This window comes from Thermomyces dupontii, assembly GCF_041956625.1.
Source record: "Thermomyces dupontii strain NRRL 2155 unplaced genomic scaffold VTN31scaffold_1, whole genome shotgun sequence".
Lineage (NCBI taxonomy): Eukaryota > Fungi > Ascomycota > Eurotiomycetes > Eurotiales > Trichocomaceae > Thermomyces > Thermomyces dupontii.
This window is the reverse complement of record NW_027192307.1, coordinates 4398542-4421585: the sequence shown is the minus strand read 5'-3', so window position 1 is coordinate 4421585 and position 23044 is coordinate 4398542. Positions and strand designations below refer to the sequence as shown.

Sequence of the window (23044 nt, the reverse complement as noted above, 5' to 3'; positions counted from 1 at the left end):
CCAGCAGCAGCGCAGAAGGAAAATGGCTGAAGACGGGAAACCCACGCACACCCCACATAGCGCCGATACCGGCCCGACAGGTACTCTCGAATCTCGTTGAGGCCGGCATTGAACTTGATTGTAACGCGATCAGAACCCTATGGATATACTTGACAGCTTTCAAGGAAGCGCAGACTTCCACAATCATGTGCGCGCCTCGAACACAAAGCACTGAAAAGGCACGAATCTTATCATGTGTCTCGAAAATTTGTACGGAGCACCAAGGCAATAACGCGTTGTTATGTCAACGGCGCTGCTTGCGTTGGCTCGTTCGCGGCCGGAGAGGATTCTGGGCGTTTGTTCGATTGGTCTGGGAAGGTTCTCGTGCGGCCCGCGGTCTCAAAGCTGGTCCGAGGCCGAGGACAATTTGGCGGCCCCCCGACCGTTCCGGCGGTGCTGACGGAAGTGTTGTTGCAACGTCAACCCCTTGCGTCACCTCCCCACGCTGCTGGTTCAGGGCAATTCGCCGAGCCTTTTTCACCTCCCTCGGTTGTCTTCGGGTCCGGATCTCTTCTTCACGCAACAGATTTGCTCCTATTTGTCCCAGGATTCAAAGTTCCTCCTCTCCGAACACGCGTCGACTGGCCTGTTCCTCCCGTTTATCCCGCCGTTCTTGCTCCATCTGACTTCTCTCCGCTTCTGCTTCTTCAAAGGCTTCTATCGCCTCCCCAACTTCTCGCTCAGAGAAAAATTGGCCCTCTCCGATCTGATCCTTGTCGATCAGGCCCAACAACTTCCTTCGCTTGGTTTTATTGACTTTTTTGAGAGTTTGGTCGAGATTCTCGTATCGTATCTTGATGATCATGATCTCGGTCGAACGCAGCGTCCAAAGGCATCTCTGAGCTGAGAATCTGCTCAATGTCCGGACGCAGTCCACCAGCTCAAACCTGTTCTTGATTTTTCTGCGATGTCTGGCAGCTGACGCTTCCTATTATCTATCGGCTTTACGTAGACGCTGCGGGTTTGGTCCTCGTATCGCTTGATGAACTGCGATACCCAGCGCCCTCCAACTCCTGTCTTCGTCGTGTTCGCAACTATTGATTGCTCAATGCGAGGGGGGAATTTGATTTCCTCACTCCTGCGCATTCTTAAGCTTCTTGTGGTCTAGCTCAGTCGCACACTGACGCGAGTTCGCCTTCCCCTTATGCCTTATAAGGGTGGTTCGCTCAATCCCATATTTCCTGGCTGTTGCCGAATAGTTCGAAAGGTCGGATTCATTCACCATCTCAGCAACTTTCGGTCGAATTGTGACAACCTGACAGGAGTAAGTTGGTATGAAGCAGTAAAGAACAGGGGATGGTGGTAGTAACGCCTTACAAGACAAGTAGTTACGAAAAAATCTAGACTAAAAACCGTGCACTGACTGTCCCTGTGCACGGTGTCTTGACACCTTAGTTCCTTCTCGTACCTGCCTTCGCGTTGACCGGTCACAAAGGAGCATCGACAGAAACTTTCACCGTGCCTCTGGTTTTTCCGGTACCTCAATGGTGAATACCGACTCATCGTCCGACAGAGACTTCATTTGGCGTGATAAGAGATATCGGACGCCGGAGTTTTTTTGGTCTCCAAATGTGCCCTTCGGGGGCCCATGTTTGCTCAGAGTCGCGGCGGGATAACCCCTGCGCGACTGGAAGATTCGATTGTTCAAAGTGGCTCTAGGCTGATCGGGAGAGGGTTGCAGCGGCCCGAGGAAGCGGATTTGACACGCTGCGAAGCATGCAAACTTTTACTAAGAGTGCGCCGACGACGTGCCCTGAACAATTGACGACATAAGGCGCAGAAGTAAATCGATCACAAGACCTGGTCGGATGAAAATCATTGCGCTTGACTTACGGTAACGACAGTCCATCAAAGGCGATGGGCGGGATCACACTGCGTGCAGATGGGCGACACCAGCAGCACCTGGGGCGTCTGCACGCGAGCAGCGCAAGCAACCGACTTGCGGAGTTGGAGTGTGTCAAACTTTTCAACGCGATTGTCTGTAGATCGTTGGTCGAGGGAGGCGCAACCCGTAATCTAGACAGCTCAGTGCAGCGATTTTACGTCTCAAAAGTCCTTACTTACTGGCGGAAGAGTCCAGCGAACCAAGTGTCAAACGTGTGCAAATAGAGCCCGTGGAACGCTAGAGTGTACAACAGAATACGTATATTCGTGTACCAAACTGCAGCTCGCCGGACCGCCAGTTGAGGTTGAAGACATTGGCGAAGAAGCCGTTCATTCGACGGATGGTCTCGTCAGGAAGGGATCTGCTTTTGTTACATGCTAGCGACTGGCGGGTCGCGGGCCGGACCTGGGCACGATCATTCATTATTGCGACCCGCGGGACAGCGAAGGGGAACCAAAGGGCCGAGGACGATGGGGGAGCCAACGATGCAAACCATTTCCAGACCAAGAAATTTTATGGGCACACTGCAAGTAGATTAGTGTATATAGTTATCGATTAATTATGGGGCGTTTGACTTCTGGTGCTTATGACACTCATCAATGTTTTCGAGCTCTTACGGCACACGGACCAATTATGTGAGAGAGCTAGTAAGTATTAGTATCAATAATGATCGGTCAATCGAGTTCGAAAGTATGGTCACCGTCACACGCAGTGCCCTAAAGCCGCATGTCTTCCCCGGCTATCTCTTGCAAGAGTTCGTACGAGTTCATGATTACGAGATCTTATTTCAGATTCTCAAGCGTCCTTGGAGGCCGCCTCAATCACGTTCAGCAGGACCATGAACTCGAGATCTCGGTTTTGGGATTCTAACGGTAATGTTACCAGGGGCCGGCAGCACCCTATATCGGCCTTGATGATGTCAAAGGTAATTAATTGCGGAAATCGTATTGTTTAAATCTAATCTACAGGTAACTCGTTAACCTGTCGATATCATATTAATTTTATACGTTGCTTTTCATTTCAGTTCTTCAGGGGGACGATTGAGAATCCGATATTAACTATATACTATTCTGCTGCAGTTGCACAAAAATTTCCTGGTCTGGAAATGGTTTGCATCGCCCCGTCGTTCGCGGCCCACTAGTTCCCCTTCGCTGTCCCACGGGTCCGCGATTCGCCGGCGAATCGCTAGCATGCAACAAAAGCAGATCCCTTTCCGGCGAGGACCATCCGTCGAATGAACGGCTTCTTCGCCACTGTCTCCAATGGACCTCAATTGGCAGTCTGCCGCGAGCTGCATTTTGGTACGTGGGCTCTACTTGCATACTGTATGTTTGGCGCTTGGTTGGCTGGACTCCTCCGCCAATAAGGACCTTCAAAACGCGCTGAGCTGTCTATATAAATTGGGCTGCACCTCCCCCGACCACATGCGTTGAAAAGCTTGACACCGACTCCGGCACGGGGTCGCGTAGGTTGCTTATGTGCGGGCACCCCAGTTGTTAGCAGGTGTCGCCGTCTGCACACATTGTGACCCCGCCCCTCGCCTTCGGTCCACTGACTGTTGTTGTTCCATCAAGTGCAATGACTTCCACCAGGCCCAGGTCGTTGCGATTGGTTTACTTTCTCCACAGTATGTCGTCAATTGGTCAGAGCGCGCTCTTCGTGCGCAGCATGCATGCTTGGCAGCTTGTCGATTTTACTGATCCTCCGGCCGCTGCAATCCTCTCGCGATCAGTCCGTCCCCGAGTCCGCTTTGATCTCCTGACTCCTGAGCGAAAACCATCACTCAAGATCGAATCCTCCAGTCGCCCCGCAGGAAGCTTTAGAAAACCCAAATCCGAGCAAACATCGGCCCCTCGAAGACACCGTGCCTGGCCCACCCACTTACACCAAAAACGCCAGCATCAGACGATCTGTATCGCACCGAGATCTGTCTGTCGGACGATGAGTCGGCATCGTCCATTGAACTCGAAACACCAAAGAATAGAACGAAGTCAGTCAAACTGCTCACTTCATGTCGATGCCTTAATGATCGGCAACGTGAAGGATCCAATGGATAATTTAACGTGCTCCTCTTTTCGGCCTCTAGAGGTTCCTGGAGTACGAGTTTCTAGGCCCCCCCGCGCAGCGCGCGCCAAACCCTAGTAACTTACTTATTTACGTCCTGAAATTATCATACTCGGGGCTCGCCAAGGCCTTTATTAATTAAATATTGAAGGCCTGCAATGTGGAATCCTCAAAAACTACTCGGCAAAAAAACACACTGAGCCTCTCTGCGATGGACCTGGATTTCGTACTTCACCGTGTGTGGTCCTGTGCGATTACTCGCAGTTGTCTTGATAAGGAGGGCACTGAGAAAGGTGCAGTAGAAGCAGAAATAGACATACGTTCGATCCAAAAATGAACTTTTCCTATCTCCCAGGGGTTTTCCCCTTTTCAAGTACAGTACGGATCCGGTACTCGTGAAAATTCTTCTCTGTGGGCCCTCCCTCCTCTTTCGCCGGTCATCTGCTCCGATACCAGCCCGCCTGGTACTACCGTATCCTTGGCACTTGCCCGTACGGGCGCCCTACTTTCTACCACGTCCTGCTAACGTACCGAAAGCACGTGTTATGCAGCCTTACAAAGGGTGTGCGTCTCCACCGGCAATCTATAGCGATTTCGTTGTTGGTCTGGCGTACGCAGTGTTGCTGGCCCAAGGTACAGTATTCCCGGCTGGACAAATGACTGGGAAATCGGAGCGAGGGCCCATGGTTGCTCGGAGTCGGAGAGGGGGGTTCGGAAGCTCTCGTGGCGACTGGAAGGTTTTATCGGGTCATTTGTTTTTTACTCAGGAGATCAAAGGGGATCCACTCCGGGGCTGTTGTGCGATCGTTGCATGAACGATTAAGGATTCTATACTCAACCTCGTGAAGAGTATGTACTAGTACTGTACCTGCCTCCGGAGAGTATTGAAATTGGAATTGTAATCAGTGGGTAATTCATGACAGCGGGTCTGTCTCGTTAAATAAATTATCGAATAATTCAATTGGCTGTGCTACATCTTTGATTATGATCATGCCGGTGTTTCCTGTCAAAATACGACGTAATTGCCACTGAAAAAAAAATGCCTTTGAAAACTTTGCAGAAGTCACAAGAACGATGCGATATTAACTACAGTACCGACTCATCGTGGGACAGAAGCATCATCTTTGTTACCAGAGATCGGTCCGATGCGGGAGGTTTGATGGTCTCAAATGTGAGACGGCCAGGCGCGGTCTCTTCGGTTGGCTCCGCGTCTGCTCAAAGACTCGGAGCGGTTTTTTGAAGCGCCTGCGCGACTGGAAGATTCGATCGTGGGATGTTTTGCGTTTAGATAAAAGCGGACTCTGGGAACGGTTGCAGCGGACGGAGGATCAGTTTTGACACGCTGCGAAGCATGCATGCTGTGCACGAAGATCGCGCCCACGACGCGCTCTGAACAATTGACATACTATGCAGAAAGTAAACCGATACCTCGCCTGGTGAAAGTCATTGTGCTTGACGTAACGATATTCAGTGCACCGAAGGCGATTGGTGGGGGGGTTCACTGTGTGCGGAGGGCGACACCAGAAACTGCGGCGCTCGCAGAAAGTAGCGCAGCGCGTGCAAGCAACCTACTTGCACGTGACCCTGCCGCTGGAGTTGCCGTCAACTTTTCAGCGCATGCTCGGTTGGCCGTAGGCCGTTGGTCGGGGGAGCGCAACCCATTTATATAGACAGGTCAGTGCGTTCTGAAAGTCCTTACTGGCGGGGAAGTGTCCAGCCAACCAAGTGCCAAACGCACAGTAGGCAAATAGAGCCCATGCAACGCTGCAGTGTACAACAGAAGCCATTCGCGTACCACAATGCGCGGCTGCCGCGGATCGCCAATCTCAGTTGAAGACAGTGGCGAAGAAGCCGTTCATTCGACGGAAGGTCTCGCCGAGAAGGGATCTTGCATGCTAGCGACTGGCGGGTCGCGGGCCGGACCTGGGCACAATTATTGGCGACCCGTGGGACAGCGGAGGAGAACCAGAAGACTGGGGACTATGGGGGAGCAAACGATGCAAACCATTTCCAGACCAGAATGTTGGCATCATAGCCGTGCAGTGTGCACGACATCTTCCATCCGTCTTCCGATCCGCTCCCGCAGCTGCTCAAAGATTATTTAACGTCGTCAATGATATCCACAAAATTTCCGGGTTACGGTTTTCGTCCAAGTTCGAAAGCAAATTCGAGCATTGTATACTCCGTACAGGCATCAGGAAATCATGTATGTAAAATGAGCCCGAAATCCCTTTTAGTGTACGATGATGCATCCTTTTAAAATGAGAGCCTTGATCACAGATTTTACACGGCGTGGTATACAAGACCTTCACTAAAGACCAATAGTCCATTCTTAATGTGTCCAGGGCGTCTGTAACGCATCCAGAGATTGTCCTTCCATTTTAATATTCGATCCAGTGGCAATTAATTGAACCCAGGATCCACGTTTCCAGCGTCCGACCGATCTTGATCAATCACACGAAGATGAAGCTTCTGTCCGACGATGAGTTCGTATCCATTCACGAACTCGAACTGGGAACACCAAAAAGCGCGGTAAGTCAGTTTAAACAGTTTACTTCATGTCCATGCTCCTTTAGGACCGATGTCAGGGTTTTCGCACGGATCAGAAAGGAAATATACAGTGATGTGTAAAAGGTTCGAATAATCCCCGCCAAAAATATATTTCTGCCCCGCAACACCCTGACTTCAACCCTCGGGTCTAGTACCTGTTCACAAGCAAATTAAACATAATTCTAACACGGTATAATACAGATATGAGATAATTAGTTACATATGTAAAATAGGAGCGAAAATACCCTTTTCTACAAAGTATACCATCCTTTTGCCCCGATCACCGCTTTTACATGGCGGAGCATACCTTCCACCAAAGACCTCAACAGTTCACTCTTGATCTGGGCACACCCACGACTTCTGTAACGCATCCCAGAGAAGGTCCTCCTTCCGTTCATCAGATCCGTGCCAAGTTCAACCTCAGGGTCCACGATTTGGACCCCTTCATTGTCCTGCATGAAAAAAACCAGGCCGGGTTCCCAAATGCAGGGCAGAGTTTCATGGAGCACGTAGAGATATGAGCGCGAAGTGAACCCATTTTTCTTCGCTTCGGAAGTCACGCTCTAATCGGACAATTCACCATTCGTTCTCGCCCCAAAACGCTGACCAGATCATCACTCGAACGTTTTTCCTTCGTTGTATGGCTGAAAGTATTCCTTTTTCCACTTTTCACCATGGAGATCGAGTCGGAAAACCCACTGGTTCCGCTTTCCAGATCCGAGTTCGACTGTTCGAACACTCATCCAACCAGATGACCTTCGCCCAGTCTTCAGCCGTCCAGTCTTTATCTTTCATCGCCCACTTGTATCGCTTCCTCGCTACTTCTGGTGTCAACCGGGAGGGCTTCTGGGCTCTCCATTTCCCGTCCGCGGACGGACTCGTGAATAATGTTGTATAGCGTTTTTCAAGAAATTGAAAGTTAGAGCTGAAGAACGATTTCGCATGTTGCGATAGATTTTTATAAAACGGACAATTGACCGACGATCTCATGCTGTGAGAGCTTTGGGCCGTGCCGTCCTGATCGCGATTTGGTGGAACGATCGCGACGTGAAGATGATTGGTACAGGGTGGCGCGTAGCACTCGCATCTTTCATCCCAGCAATATCTGCCTCTCTGTAGGGGAAAGCTCCTTCTTACGTTCAGCACGAACCGTGGTGTTGTGGTTGATTTTGTAAGAGTGGTGGTTTTGATGCGTCTGACAAACTCGTGTCTACTCGCGATCATTCAAAATTTTTACTAAGAACTGTAATATTATTATTATTACGCGTACTATAAGCGGCCTCTTGGCCTAGATGTCCATCTAATGGTTGTACAGGGGGAAAAACCGTTCAGGGTGTGCCGGGTGAGCCCAGACACCCTGCGGGATGAAAAAACCCCAGTCTAAGAACCGTATATGGACAGCTCAGCGCGTTTTCAAGGTCATTGGCGGAAGAGTCAAGCGCCAAACATACAGCATGCAAGTAGAGTAGAGCCCATGAACGCTACAGCGTACAACAGAATACATTCGCGTACCAAAATGCAGCTCGCGGCGGACTGCCAGTTGAGGTCCATTGGAGACAGTGGCGATGAAGCCGTTTATTCGACGGATGGTCCTCCTCGGGAAGGGATCTGCTTTTGTTGCATGCTAGCGATTCGCCGGCGGGTCGCCGACCCGTGGGACAGCGAAGGGGAACTAGTGGGCCGCGAACGACGGGGGAAAGCGATGCAAACCATTTCCAGACCAGGAAATTTTTGTGCAACTGCAGCAGAATAGTATATAGTTGATTCGATTGTACTACATGCATATATATATGGTCTTGGTTGGCTTTTGTGTTCTACGTTCACAAAAAGAGCAGGACAACATTAAGAGATCTACAAGGTCACTACTTCATCAGAAACGGCGAGATATGCTCTCAGTATTGTACGTACATACAGGAGACGTAAAACCTTCTACTGGATACCAAGATGAAGACCTCTGCAAAGTCACGTCTTGGAAGGTCTGCGGACGTTGCATTCCTTCCTTTAATCCTCGTGAGGTGCGAAGCGCACATCGTCCGGAAGAATCGGCTCGAGTACACGAAGACCGTCGGACGAGTGCAGCCTCGCAAGTTGCACATACAACGAGCAGACTCCGCGTTCGCGTCGGTCTATGAAAGTACTGAACCGATAGGAGCATGACAAAAAGAGCAGGCCAATAAAAGTCAAGTTTTGGGACGTCTGCAGACGTTGCATTTCTCTCCTTTTTTCTACTTTCGTATGGCCTTCAGAGTACAGAATCGTAGCGATGCAAGGGAGGAAAAAGTCCATGCCAATATTAAGAGACGTTCGTGTTGAATTATGGCAGGTTACATTATGTAGCATGTCGAAATTTTCAGAGAAGTAAATGCCGACAGTAAGGCTACCATCAATTCTCACACTGAGTCTACTTATCCATGTGGGTGGGAGTGACCTCAATTTATTTACATCATCCGACAAATGAAATGCAAGAGACAAAAGAATGACAAACAGCAGAGTGAGAAAGATACTCGGTGACTGCGATTCATCAGATGATCAACAGTTCGAAGTTACGACTTCATCAGAAACGGAGAGATAGTATGCTCAAAGGATTGTACGGACATATATAAAGTCAGGACGTAAAACCTATTGGACACGAAGATTCTTCCCGGAACCACCTCTGCAAAGTCGAGTCTTGTAAACTCTGTAGACGTTGCAGTTCTTTCCTTAAATCCTCGTTGTTGGGGCGCGAAGTTATCCTCCGGAAGAATCGGCTCCAGTTGGTGAAGACCGTCTAGATTACTGCATCAATTTACATCGGACAGCGCAAGCAGCGTTGCCGTCCAAACCTCCAAGGGGGCGACCAAGACGCCAGACTGGTTCCCTCTAGGGGCCGACTAGGTAATGTGACGCTGCAGGGTGATCCTCTAGAGCCTAGGGGTGGCGTTGCTTTTTTTGCCCAGCGTCTGCAGCCTCGCCTGGCCTTCGGACCCTTACATTCACTTCGTTTCAGGGCATTTGCACTGAGGGTCGTTACGTACGGAGCACCAATACCGAACAGTTCCTCGGCCACAAGGCCAAGATCTGCATGGTAAAGTGCGTTGTGTGCCAACTATGTACGAGTATGCTAAAGGTTTCCCAATGCAATCTCGTCATGCAATTTGGGCAATACGATGAAATCCCAGGAAAACACTCTAGGTAGAAGTGGGAACACAAGAATACTGATGGAAAAGGCGTTGGTGAACTCGGAACATTGGACGATAATGGACGATAACTTCGTGGTAAGTACTCACACTCGTACTTCAAAGGAGGGAAGCCTTGGAAATAAGGAAGGTCTTGACACATTTTGTTACCTCTCTTGTAGCGTACCCGTGCTCCAAGGACGCACCTACACGGACACACAGGTACTTGATTGTCGCTAAGAATCACACTCCACACACCTTTTGTGGTCCATTCTATACAGGCCCTTTCATGACGCTTCTAGGCTATATTAAAATCAAACTATTGTGCGATTTCTCGCAGTTATAACTAGTAATGTTGTTAATAGGAGCACTGAGAAACGAGCAGTAGAAAACAGGAGTGTAATTTCTGTGTCCGGACGTTCTATCATTCACCAGGGGTTTTCCCCCTTTAAGTACTGGTGAAAATTCTTCTCTATGTGGGCCTTCACTTCCGATTTCACCCGTCATTGTTCCGATACCAGTAATACCTTAATCCTTGGCACTTGCCCGTATGCCTTACTGGAATTTCCAACACGTATCGTCAAACTCTTCCTTCAGTCAATTCCTTTCCCGCCTACGATCCCGGTAATCTTGTAGAAAATCGTCTAACCGCTGTGGCTCAGTCACCCAGGACCTGGGAGCGACGGTGACCCTCGTCGTTTTGGCGTCTTTTGAGGCTTTCAGAGCTTCTCGCCGCTCACGCGCCCTTTTTCGCGCCTGATATGTTTGCTTCGACTGACGACGTCGAGTGGAAGGACGCCCAGGCCTTCGCGGCACCTCCTCTCACTCAACTTCTGCAGCATATGGCAATTGCGTCCGCTGATCCGGCGTAAGGTCTTCCAACTGAATAGGGTAGAGTTCCCACTGTCTGTTCCAACCTCAAGTTGATATTAGGTAGTCCGGAAATGAGTACTCTTCGACCTCAATCGGTGCGTCTTAATTCAGCACGGCAATCGCATGTCTACACGCGATTTGGTAGTCTTGGAAGTCGACAGGTGCAGGTCGCCGCGTCAAGGTCAACACGATGACATTCAAGTGTCACGGAGTTGCCGTAGCTCACACACCGGCGCCATCGTCGGACTCGAACGAATCACAGTTTAGCGTCGGGCCAATTGCCTCTGGTTGCAGAAATGCCCCAGGCGAAATCGGTGAAGTCGGGATGCGTAAAAGTCCGATTTCTCCGCTCGTTGAAATCCGCCATTGATCCAAAACTTGTCAAGGAAATCCAAAAACCCGCCTGCTCGATCCCCGTTGTGACGCGCCCAGACACTCGCTGTTGTTTGATGTGGTATGGCCGTACTGCGGGTGATCTCTGAGCGGAGCCTTGGCCACGAAAATACTGGCGGCTTCCAACTTCCCTATGTACTCTGCCGCCGCGTACCCGCATTTTTGCGAACCTCGTCGATGGCGGCGTTCAACCGCACCTCACTCGCTCTGTTGGCATTCTTCGGAATAGCCTCGCGGCGGCAGCTCCGAACTGCTGGCCGATGTTCACTGCGACGTGCTGAATGCAGTGATAGTGATGAGCCCAGGGAAGAACCTCTTGACAGGCCGATACAAGATCTTTCCCTCGATCGGACACCACCCTTCGAATGTAGACTTCGGCCGGTGTGCCATCTGCATCATCCTTACAGAAGTCGTTGATCGTGTCACGGAAGAAAGTCAGGAACTTAACCAGATGTCCTTCGTTTCAGTCCCTGCAGCCACCCCATAAACCATTGGTAAAACTTGATTTTCATCAACAATGCAAATGCAGAGGCTTATGCCGTACGTCGACCCTTCAGATGGCAGGCATCCAGAGAAAAGAAGCCCTTGCAAAAATCGACGGCCTTCCGTATGGGAAAATTAACGCGTGCCTGAACTCGTTCGTCTCATCAATCTCCAGATCGAACTTGCCTCAATCATTTCGAGAAAGGTTTGATTTTCTGAACGCGTTCCGCCTCACTGCCCTGAAGCTTCTTTGAAATGTTCTTCCGCGCACGGTTCACGGCCAAATAACTATTTTTTCTCGGATCTTTCCTGCTTGTAGGACATGAGCTTTTTTGGTCCGGACTGTCGGATCTTTGGCGATTCCTTTTTCAAGAAATTGAAAGTTAGAGCTGAAGAACGATTTCGCATGTTGCGATAGATTTTTATAAAACGGACAATTGACCGACGATCTCATGCTGTGAGAGCTTTGGGCCGTGCCGTCCTGATCGCGATTTGGTGGAACGATCGCGACGTGAAGATGATTGGTACAGGGTGGCGCGTAGCACTCGCATCTTTCATCCCAGCAATATCTGCCTCTCTGTAGGGGAAAGCTCCTTCTTACGTTCAGCACGAACCGTGGTGTTGTGGTTGATTTTGTAAGCTTGTAGGACATGAGCTTTTTTGGTCCGGACTGTCGGATCTTTGGCGATTCCTTAAGAACCCGAGATGCGCCTGTAGGTATCGCTGCCTATTTGTTTTCTTACGTTTCGTATCCACCGTGCCGGCGCAAGTGCGCGGACTCATTTCTCTGATTATATATGTATATATGTATGTTCTTGCTTTCTTGCTGGCCGACAGGTAAGTTTTGACCGAACAAGCGTCTTTGGTTTCGAAGCTGTCAGACCTCGGATTCGCAAGCGGACAGTAAATAGTATGAGCGGGTCTGGTTGGTCGCGTAAGCAGAATACGGAATCCCACGGTCACACGTGTAAGGAAGGATCCAATCGCGACCCTCTTCCATCTTGTCAAACTGTCGCCAACGCTGAGGGTTGTTGGTGGTCTCAGTTGGGACTCCATCTCGAACTCGGAGCAAAGGACGATTGGGGATAGAAAGCAATGAAGGCCAATCGGAGATAAAACAGAGATTGAGGAATTGTTCGTTCTGTTGGTGAGAAGGCACGAGAGAATCGAAATACCGAAGAGTGCAAATTTTCAGGAGCCTAAAATGCGACTTCATGCGACAAGCGATACCTAACCCTAAAAAAGGGAAGCGCGTCTCGAGTGACGTCGATCGCAACATACGAAACTAGGAAACTTCCATGAAGTCTGGTAAATTTCAGCTTCGGGTCACGTGATTTAGCGTCATTCCTCGATTTCTATTGGCTCCTGGAATATTCGAATACACTTGGATAAAAGCGAAATTTGTGTTCTATTTTGGATAATTCGAGACGGTTCTATGTTGGATAGGATTCAGAAAAGTTTTGTTCCATTTCAGATATTATCTGTGGCTCGGGTAGTTAAGGGGAAATTTTTAGTTTTGGGTGCCCGAGCAGGATGTGGAATACGTTAAACCGTAATTCTCTTCGATCCCTGTGGACTTTGTGTGTTTCATAGATACACTGTAATCGAACTTCGAAAGCCTAAACATTTCTTCTCAGCGTCAGCGCGGAAATCGTCCAACACCGACGTCCCAGGCCTGCACCCCGCTCCGCGAGCGCGCAGCGTGCCTAACCGCTAGTTGATCATTCAACCAACTGGGAAAACCGTCTCTTCGACACTGCAGATATTTTTGGGAAGTCGGCCATGGCTTTAAAAGCCTTTTAAAATCTCATCGAACCACTCGCGCAACTCTTCGATATCCATCGAGCTCAATCTTCGTTTTTTTTTTTTTTTTTGTTTTCAGGTCGCTCGGTAGCTGCATAAGAAACTGATAAACTCACATCTTAGCTCATGGTGACGGCTCGGACGTTGCATTTCTTCCAAAGATTGCGAAGGGCATCCATGGTTTCCTCCAGCTCCGGCGGTACGGGGTCGCGGATTCCTGCAGTACGGAGTATGACTGTGTACAATAAATATATTATATTGGCTGCAGGTCGGAGGATCGATTCACCACATACCTGTTGCTGTCGTCAATTTGGTCTCCTCAGCGCCTCGACGGCACGGTCTTCGTGCAAAGCAATTTCTTCTCCGTTGACCCTCCGGCCACTGCAATTGTCTCGCGAAGCCCGTACATGACTCACGATCGTATCCTCCAGTCGCGCAGAGACCTTTGGAAACCTGTGACCTTTTTCTTTTGGTTAGTTCCCCCTTCAATAACTAATAGCCGTATTAAGTATAGTCCACAACAGACCACAGGTTTCCCGATGTCGGCCCTCACACTCGTTCACAGCTTGCCCAGTTATCAACTACTTGTTGGGATAACAATTACCACACCCTAGTGAATTGAAGCAAAACATACTCTGAATCTCTAGACTCGTTTTTGTCGCCGAATTTTCAGCCGGTCATGAGCCATCAAGATGGGGTTGTTTTGGACTTCGAAGTCGGCGACCAACTAGTTTGCTTGCTACTAGTGCCCGGATTTTTTCTCATTCTATTTTTTTTTTGGATCTCGGTCGTATAGAATCCGGAATCAGTGACTGTAAGAATAACGGAACGGAACTCAAAAGAAGCTGTAGAAAAAAACTACTCAAAAAAAACGTAGTATCTCGTGTTGGCGCGAGAATTTGGCGGTTCGGGTTCGACCTTACGCAGCTGGTTAAAGTAGGTATGGATGAAATCCAGGGCATCCAACGAAAAATTTCTGGCGGACAGAAGAACTGCAAGCCAGTACGCCATCCAGGGATTTAACAGGAGATATTGCACCATTCAAGGATCGAGTCAACTCTTCTTTTTTGTTCACCCTGCGCCGGATACCGTGATTCCTCGGGGTTATGCACCGTCGTACAACATGCTATCAGCGCTGCTTTTGATAGTATTATTAAGTGTTCCGAAAGAACGTTCGAACCGACTTGAATAATGACACTCCGGCCCTAACGTGCTTGTTGAATTATTGCAGGTTATGCAACATGTCACAAGTATCAGAGGAAATAGATGCTGACAGTAACACTGATGTCAATTTCCCTGAGTCTGCTTGCCCATATATGTGAGTGGAGTGACCTTAATTTAGGTACATTGTTTAGACAAACGAGACACAAGACACCTTTATCAAGCAGCCCTGGCGGTTGTTGGCCACGATGATCGACGGTTTCAGCTGACCGGACATCCCCCGCAGCGTGCCTCTGGAACGAAGGCAGAGAAGTAGGTACTAGGTACCTAGGTGTATGTATGAAAGCAGCAAGATGCGCGGGTGCCAGGCTTTAAAGGTTTTGCCGATTCAACGTGTCCACGGCGGAACGACTCAGTTGCCAGGAGTCGGACGTGCAAACTGAAGGAACAAACGAAGATGATCATGCTGCGTTACGGAAGTCAGCCTGATGTTGTTCATCGTGCGTTGATCTGGAATCGAAGGTTGCGAGTTTCGAGCTATCGAAGTCCTAGTTCGTACATTCCATGTCTCTTATTTTAAGACCTAATCCAGAGACCTGAGTACTGCTTACTTTTCGAATCTTCGATGTTTCAGTACTTACCCGGTAGGTTAAATCTCTGCTGTCCTGGTATCATGATGCGCTCAAGGAACTCGCAGGTGAAGACCCTTTGTGCGTGTTGGAGCCGTTACGATCGCACTGGGACTCCCTTGCTTTGAAGTTGACAGTACAGGTTTCGCATCGGGAATGTAGTATCTGCGATCGGTGGCCTACAGAGATAGGAAGAACACCATTTCATCGCGAATTCCCGCCACGTCAGGATGCTGCATGCTTCGCAGCACATCTGGCGACAGGCGTCAACCTCCGAATCAGGTATGGGGTTCTTACCGAGAGTAATTAATTCCCCTCGTCCTTGCATGATGCAGCAGGGTTCATGAACTTTGAGCCGTCCATAATACCGGAATGTCGCCATGCCTTATCTCTTGATATCTATGCAATGGCTTGAATTCAGGCTTAGAATCCTCCCACTTTTGAACAGTCAATCAGCTGGCAACCTATCTCAGTCTTAGATTAGACCTTTGGAGTCTGTTGAGAGACTTCAGGATCCGGTGAACAATTTAGTACCGGTTTTTAACGAGTGGTAGGGGCACAAAGTTAAATACTATATCCAGCCTGCGCCGCGAATTGGTAATCCTGTGAAAAAAAAATTTGCCGATTGCCTTGCTCTGATAAAATACCATGTGTTTCTTATTGAAAGTCGTAGATGACATGTCCTACGGGCTTGTTTCCAATGGAGGCGCGCACCTTGGTAAGTAGGCGTATTACGCTACCGACAGTTTGCCTTGTTGCAGAGGCCCGGCAAATCAACAGACAAGGTCCGTCCGACCCGACTTCTCTTTTCCAAGACATTATCCCTCTAGTGTCTCTTCGATGCGACCTGGAACTGCCGGGGGTTCCCAAATTCTCCGAGCTCACGGCTGTAATCATCTATGGCAACACAAGGCGACAGGAATCCGCTGCCGAGTTCTTCGCCGATGGCACCAGCTTTCCTGTCCCTGTGATCTCCGTCATTGGTGAAGTGTCCGCTCTTCAACATGCCCTACCTGGAGACAGATTTATGATCTCCGCAATATTGCCGCATATGTTCCCGATCGAGCCAAATACGGCAGATTTTGACGTCCGCTGTGTGTGTCCTCAAAAAGACAGGGACGCTCCTTTGCCTACCGAGGGACAAATAGTTTGTACCCGTGGGCGTATGCTTGGCCTTTTTGATTCGGTCGAAAAATCTCCTGTCGTTTTAAAATCATCCTATGACAGCCTCTTCGTTCGGTCACATTCAAAGTGATGTTCCTCGTGTATGGCACGACTTTTTTTTCTTTCAATGGGGTATAAAGTTTATCCATGTTCCTGGCTTGATTCGAAGTCAACCCGACAGTCTTGAATAGGCTTTACTTAGAGCTACGGAGGTCTAAGTCACTGTACTAGCCGACTGCCTGCGAAGTGTCCGTCCCATTCCCATGTTTCTTCCGCAATACCTATCTGTACCGTCTCCAGAAGGCTTGAACCCCCCCCCCCCCCCCCTTCTTCGTTTCAGCATGCGCGCAACGAGCGCGCGTTACCAGCCTGTCATCAGGATAGGAATCGTATCCGTGATTCGCAGGGCATGGACACGAAGGCTTTCTGCAACCGAACTTCTTCCAAACAGGGATTCAGCGCAACTTCGAAGACTTGCTGAGCACTCCAAGCACTTTTATTGGTAAATTTTCTTCTGGCGCAACTTGCATTGGTTCCGATAATATCAAGGCGCGAAAATACTCGGCACGGTTTACAGACATACGTATAGCAACGGGCTTGATCGCGTCGCTGACCTAGAAAATTTCCTCGGCAATGTAGAATGTCCGATACACGGCTGATAAGATAACCGCACCCCGCTCTCTCACAATGACAAATGGTATGCATCAAGTGCTCTCTGCTGCTGATCACCCGATGTTAAGGCATCGTGAATATTTCAAAGGATGTGAGACTTTGAGACTTTGCGCTTGGCATTCTGAGCCACTTTTCGCAAGTTTGCCGTAGTAATCATATCAGGACTAGTAGGTTCCGAGCATTAACTAACTGTATACAAATTTGCTGCAGAGTACTCACTGGAAATGCTTTGCATCCTGTGTTCCCAATCCTCTGGCCCCCTTTGGTTCTTCGCTGTCCCGCGGTCGCCAATCCAGCAATGCCTCTTCCTGTGGCTTCGACGGCAATCTCTTTGTTCAGAGCCGACTTTTGCTGGGCTTTTTGGACGGGGTGAGTAAATGCTTCTCGGAAAGAGCATTTGCTCTGCCCCAAGTACTACTTTCAGTGTGGCGAGACCTGCGAGCTACTAGTTGCTCACACGGTCCTTCTCCTTCCTCGATCCGCGGTAACTACGGCGGCCTGTGGCTACGATAATCGATCAATATTGTTTTGGGGGGCAGTAACACTGGTATTACAACCAGGTCTTACTTCAAGTTCACGTTCCAGCCATTTTCACTCCAAGCTAGATGGCAGTATGCTATAGTTGCTCATGGTCTCGAGAGCTCGGAGGGGAGTAGGTTTCCGTATGTAAGCATGCCTTCCTTACAATGCTGATGGACAAAATGAGCGAGATGGAGTACTTCGTACCGAGGCAACACAGTATCTGCGGCTTCACACACCCGACACCGGGAGTTTGCCCGTCAGTGTCCCAAACTTTCAACGCATCACCATTGTTGCTAAATCCTTCGCGATTAAATGAATCTAACATTGTTTTGAGCTGTAGGAACAAGTTTTGTTTCAAAATTTGCTTTGGTCGAATATCGCCCTGTTTGCGCGAGACATTCGCCTCTTCATCGATAACTTGCCAGCGCGTCAATGTCCGATAGAAGCTAGATTTGACTGCTTGATATAAATTATATACACTATAGTACTTAACTTACTCGTACCAGACAAAAGCCTCGTGCGACCGCCAATTGAAAGCTCTACATCGCTCCAAAGGCTCTAGGAATACCGACAAGCTTCTTCGTCGTCGGTATGGCTAGGAAGGAAAGCCGTGGACGGTCAGGGGACCGCGACCCCCCCGACACGCCAGCCCCCGACATCGAAAACTCTCGAGATATTCAACCAACTGAGCGCGGAGATTCGACGCCTCAAGAGCTCCGAATCATCTCTACGACTCCTAGACCAGCTAAAGATCGCCCTGTTATTCGAGACGGTTCTATGTTGGATAGGATTCAGAAAAGTTTTGTTCCATTTCAGATATTATCTGTGGCTCGGGTAGTTAAGGGGAAATTTTTAGTTTTGGGTGCCCGAGCAGGATGTGGAATACGTTAAACCGTAATTCTCTTCGATCCCTGTGGACTTTGTGTGTTTCATAGATACACTGTAATCGAACTTCGAAAGCCTAAACATTTCTTCTCAGCGTCAGCGCGGAAATCGTCCAACACCGACGTCCCAGGCCTGCACCCCGCTCCGCGAGCGCGCAGCGTGCCTAACCGCTAGTTGATCATTCAACCAACTGGGAAAACCGTCTCTTCGACACTGCAGATATTTTTGGGAAGTCGGCCATGGCTTTAAAAGCCTTTTAAAATCTCATCGAACCACTCGCGCAACTCTTCGATATCCATCGAGCTCAATCTCGTTTTTTTTTTTTTTTTTTTTTGTTTCAGGTCGCTCGGTAGCTGCATAAGAAACTGATAAACTCACATCTTAGCTCATGGTGACGGCTCGGACGTTGCATTTCTTCCAAAGATTGCGAAGGGCATCCATGGTTTCCTCCAGCTCCGGCGGTACGGGGTCGCGGATTCCTGCAGTACGGAGTATGACTGTGTACAATAAATATATTATATTGGCTGCAGGTCGGAGGATCGATTCACCACATACCTGTTGCTGTCGTCAATTTGGTCTCCTCAGCGCCTCGACGGCACGGTCTTCGTGCAAAGCAATTTCTTCTCCGTTGACCCTCCGGCCACTGCAATTGTCTCGCGAAGCCCGTACATGACTCACGATCGTATCCTCCAGTCGCGCAGAGACCTTTGGAAACCTGTGACCTTTTTCTTTTGGTTAGTTCCCCCTTCAATAACTAATAGCCGTATTAAGTATAGTCCACAACAGACCACAGGTTTCCCGATGTCGGCCCTCACACTCGTTCACAGCTTGCCCAGTTATCAACTACTTGTTGGGATAACAATTACCACACCCTAGTGAATTGAAGCAAAACATACTCTGAATCTCTAGACTCGTTTTTGTCGCCGAATTTTCAGCCGGTCATGAGCCATCAAGATGGGGTTGTTTTGGACTTCGAAGTCGGCGACCAACTAGTTTGCTTGCTACTAGTGCCCGGATTTTTTCTCATTCTATTTTTTTTTTGGATCTCGGTCGTATAGAATCCGGAATCAGTGTTCATCGACCCGACGTCTTGCAAGCGTTGCAATGGTGATCGGTATTACCTCCTTTGCTCTCGCGGCATTGGCCGCTACTGGGGCCCTGGCCTTCCCGACAGGGAATACTACGGAGCTCGAAAAGCGACAGACCACCCCTAACTCGGAAGGCTGGCACGATGGCTATTACTACTCCTGGTGGAGTGACGGTGGAGCCCAGGCCACGTACACCAACCTGGAAGGCGGCACCTACGAGATTAGCTGGGGCGATGGCGGTAACCTCGTCGGCGGAAAGGGTTGGAACCCTGGACTGAACGCAAGGTGTGTACATTTCGCAACACAGGGAACCGCACAGTATCCCGTGTTTGAATGATTGAAATATTCTCCCGCCTCAGCCAGCCAGCTTGCTGAAATATGTGAAATGGCAGGGCCATTCACTTTGACGGTGTTTACCAGCCCAACGGCAACAGTTACCTCGCGGTTTACGGTTGGACCCGCAACCCGCTCGTCGAGTACTACATCGTTGAGAACTTCGGCACCTACGATCCCTCCTCGGATGCCACCGACCTGGGTACCGTGGAGTGCGACGGTAGCACCTATCGACTCGGCAAGAGCACTCGTTACAACGCACCTAGCATCGACGGCATCCAAACTTTCGACCAGTACTGGTCGAAAGTTTGGATGCCGTCGATGCTAGGTGCGTTGTAACGAGTGCTCTTGCCGAGTCGATAGGTGCTACCGTCGCACTCCACGGTACCCAGGTCGGTGGCATCCGAGGAGGGATCGTAGGTGCCGAAGTTCTCAACGATGTAGTACTCGACGAGCGGGTTGCGGGTCCAACCGTAAACCGCGAGGTAACTGTTGCCGTTGGGCTGGTAAACACCGTCAAAGTGAATGGCCCTGCCATTTCACATATTTCAGCAAGCTGGCTGGCTGAGGCGGGAGAATATTTCAATCATTCAAACACGGGATACTGTGCGGTTCCCTGTGTTGCGAAATGTACACACCTTGCGTTCAGTCCAGGGTTCCAACCCTTTCCGCCGACGAGGTTACCGCCATCGCCCCAGCTAATCTCGTAGGTGCCGCCTTCCAGGTTGGTGTACGTGGCCTGGGCTCCACCGTCACTCCACCAGGAGTAGTAATAGCCATCGTGCCAGCCTTCCGAGTTAGGGGTGGTCTGTCGCTTTTCGAGCTCCGTAGTATTCCCTGTCGGGAAGGCCAGGGCCCCAGTAGCGGCCAATGCCGCGAGAGCAAAGGAGGTAATACCGATCATCATTGCAAGGATTGCAGGACGTCGGGTCGATGAAGGATGATCGTCTGTTGCTGGGGTTCAACAGCAGATCGATGGGTGATCTTCATGCCCTTTATATATCCCTGTTGGATTGTCGAAGATGTCATTGCTTGAAGCTCTAACGAACAGGTGTACTCGGACTGTCCAGCGATTGGAAACAGTAAACAACCGTAGAATAATCCCAATTGGACAGGATATCATCGCGTGAAGAACAGGCGGGAAATGCAGCGGTTGGACGTAGCCGTCCGGCGTTCCGCTGCTCCCAAAACTGGGGACTCTCTGAGGGAAAAGTCGTTTCAGATCGTCCCTCCTCGAGGAGACGTAAAATCCAAGACGGAACCATCTACAGCATGGTTTTGCCGAGGCACATCCCGCAAGTACCCAAGACTGACGATGAATCCGGGGAAGAAGAATGCAGCAGCAAATCACCGTTGCCAGCCATCTTTCTAGTGGCCGGTCCGAGCCGTGATCGTCGTGATGGCGTCCGGCAGTTCCGGATAAATAGCAGGCTCAATGTGGTTTTTGCGGGGAAACTGGAGCTGCCAAGTCCTCGACGATTTTACCGGTAACATTGATTTCATCCGCATCGCATCATGCAAGAGGGGAGAAGGTCTGGGGCTTTGGGTCGAGAGCCCTTGTTTTAGGGTTTCAATGTGATCGTCCAGATAAATTAGGCACAATTCAACTTAAAGTTCGATAAACATGAGGTTAATTTATCGAGTAGATCTCATCTCGGTAGTATATCACCTTTATTTCCTGGTTGGTTGCGCGCTGGGAGACCCCTGGAGCCAAGCCGGCATTTCAGAGTTCAGTTGTTTGTAGTATGAATCTATATTGCAATAATATTGGGACTGACTGACGGAGTATTGTCCGATTGAATTGACTTCTTTTAGCGTGCCCCACATGGTGCTTGCAAAAATGCACAGTTTCTTTCAAATTTCATAGGTTATGCAACGTTAAACCGATCTGACTCTGAGATCTTACATGTTTGGAATTGCGGCTTTCTACGGAGTAGCCAGGCAGGCCCCTTGAGCAGATTAAGTTACCTCGTTTTGTCTCGGGTATCCGTCTTCTGCTCCGTACACCCCCTTTCTATGGGTTGAATGGACCTTTCCCGGGACAGTGATGAGAAATTGCTTCCTGCCCTTTGGAATGGCCATTAGGCCCGCCGCGATGGAACATAGCATCAGGAATCTGAACAACCATCCAGATGTCGTCCTACCTGATTTTATCCGGAAGCGGACGAAAGAGACCCGGATGAACAGTTCGGGTCGGTAGAACGGAACAGGACGGACATAATCAGGGTTGTATCAGAATCACCAAAGATGACCGTCAAAGTTCCCTGTGACTCTGCTGTTGACACCAGGTTTGCTATTTGCTGGTTCCAATTTCTGGGAATATGCAGCTTACAATTCCAGCTTGTGTGCGGTGGATATTGTGATGCGGAGTCCTTACACGATTCCATCACAGTTGAGAGTGACAGCGGACTTGATTGTGGAAGACACTCCCCGAGAGGAGGATTATGCTGAAGAGGCGTCTGATCCATCTGCTTCTCCGCCAGCTAGTGTGGTTGCCTTGCAAGGGTCTGCCGTCGTCGTCGTCCACCATGGCCACAGGTCAGGAAGGCGAAAACTGTGCTCCTATGACCTCGTTGATTGGAGGCTGACCCTGTAGGGGAGCAGCTAGAACAAGGGCCCGCCTTGAGGGCCGGTGGATGATGGCTCACCCACCTTGGGAGTGATTGAAGAGCGATTGAAGAGACAGACTGACGATTTGAGGCGAATTAGAGAGCCAGGGTGAGACTAATGCCTGGGCAGAACCTGATTGAGGGCTCGAGCGCGAGGAGCGTAGCGACAAGAAACGCAAAAATCAGGAATGAAGCCGCTTGCGTAATCAGAGGGCACGTTTGATCGACGTCGAGCGAGTGTACTTGATAACGGCTATAGTTGCAATGCCACCCAAGAACCAGCTGATCAAGGATGGCTAGAGGTGCGCTCTAAGCCACAAGAGGTAGGCAAGCTGGACGCATAGCGAGCGTGGACGTTCCAGAACTGGGGTTTTTCCATTCGGCAGGGTGACTGGGCTCACCCGGTACACCCTGAACGGTTTGCCCCCTGCACAACCATTAGATGTACTAGATGGCCAAGAGGTCGCTTAGCTTGATAACCATTTCGCCCGCGCCTCCTTCCCGGCGACCCACCCCTCGTCTGTTTGGGGGAAAACCCAATCAAGAGCCAATAGGTCACGTGAGACGGTATCGATACGAAGGAGGGGAGCGGGATGGAAACCCAGCAGTGAGAATTTTCATGTATGTATTGTGTATGTATTGGAATAAGAATGTAAGAAAGTGAGACATTGGTGCTTTTTTTATTTTTTCTTTTGGAAATAATCATCTAGTCAGTTGTTGTTGCCTGACGATGGCT

General features: G+C 49.7%; 2 protein-coding genes across 2 annotated transcripts; both read left to right on the top strand.

The window, feature by feature from the left end:
- Positions 1 to 10454: 10454 nt before the first annotated feature.
- Positions 10455 to 10936, top strand: VTN31DRAFT_1668 (uncharacterized protein; the record flags this gene model as incomplete). The annotated part of the gene is made up of 3 exons (XM_069401750.1): positions 10455 to 10561; positions 10631 to 10661; positions 10712 to 10936. The coding sequence occupies 3 exons, from the start codon at positions 10455 to 10457 to the stop codon at positions 10934 to 10936; spliced, it is 363 nt and encodes a 120-aa protein (XP_069264524.1).
- An 11010-nt stretch (positions 10937 to 21946) lies between these two features.
- Positions 21947 to 22295, top strand: VTN31DRAFT_1667 (uncharacterized protein; the record flags this gene model as incomplete). Its single annotated transcript, XM_069401749.1, has 2 exons — positions 21947 to 21987; positions 22040 to 22295. The coding sequence occupies 2 exons, from the start codon at positions 21947 to 21949 to the stop codon at positions 22293 to 22295; spliced, it is 297 nt and encodes a 98-aa protein (XP_069264523.1).
- Between the last annotated feature and the right edge of the window lie 749 nt (positions 22296 to 23044).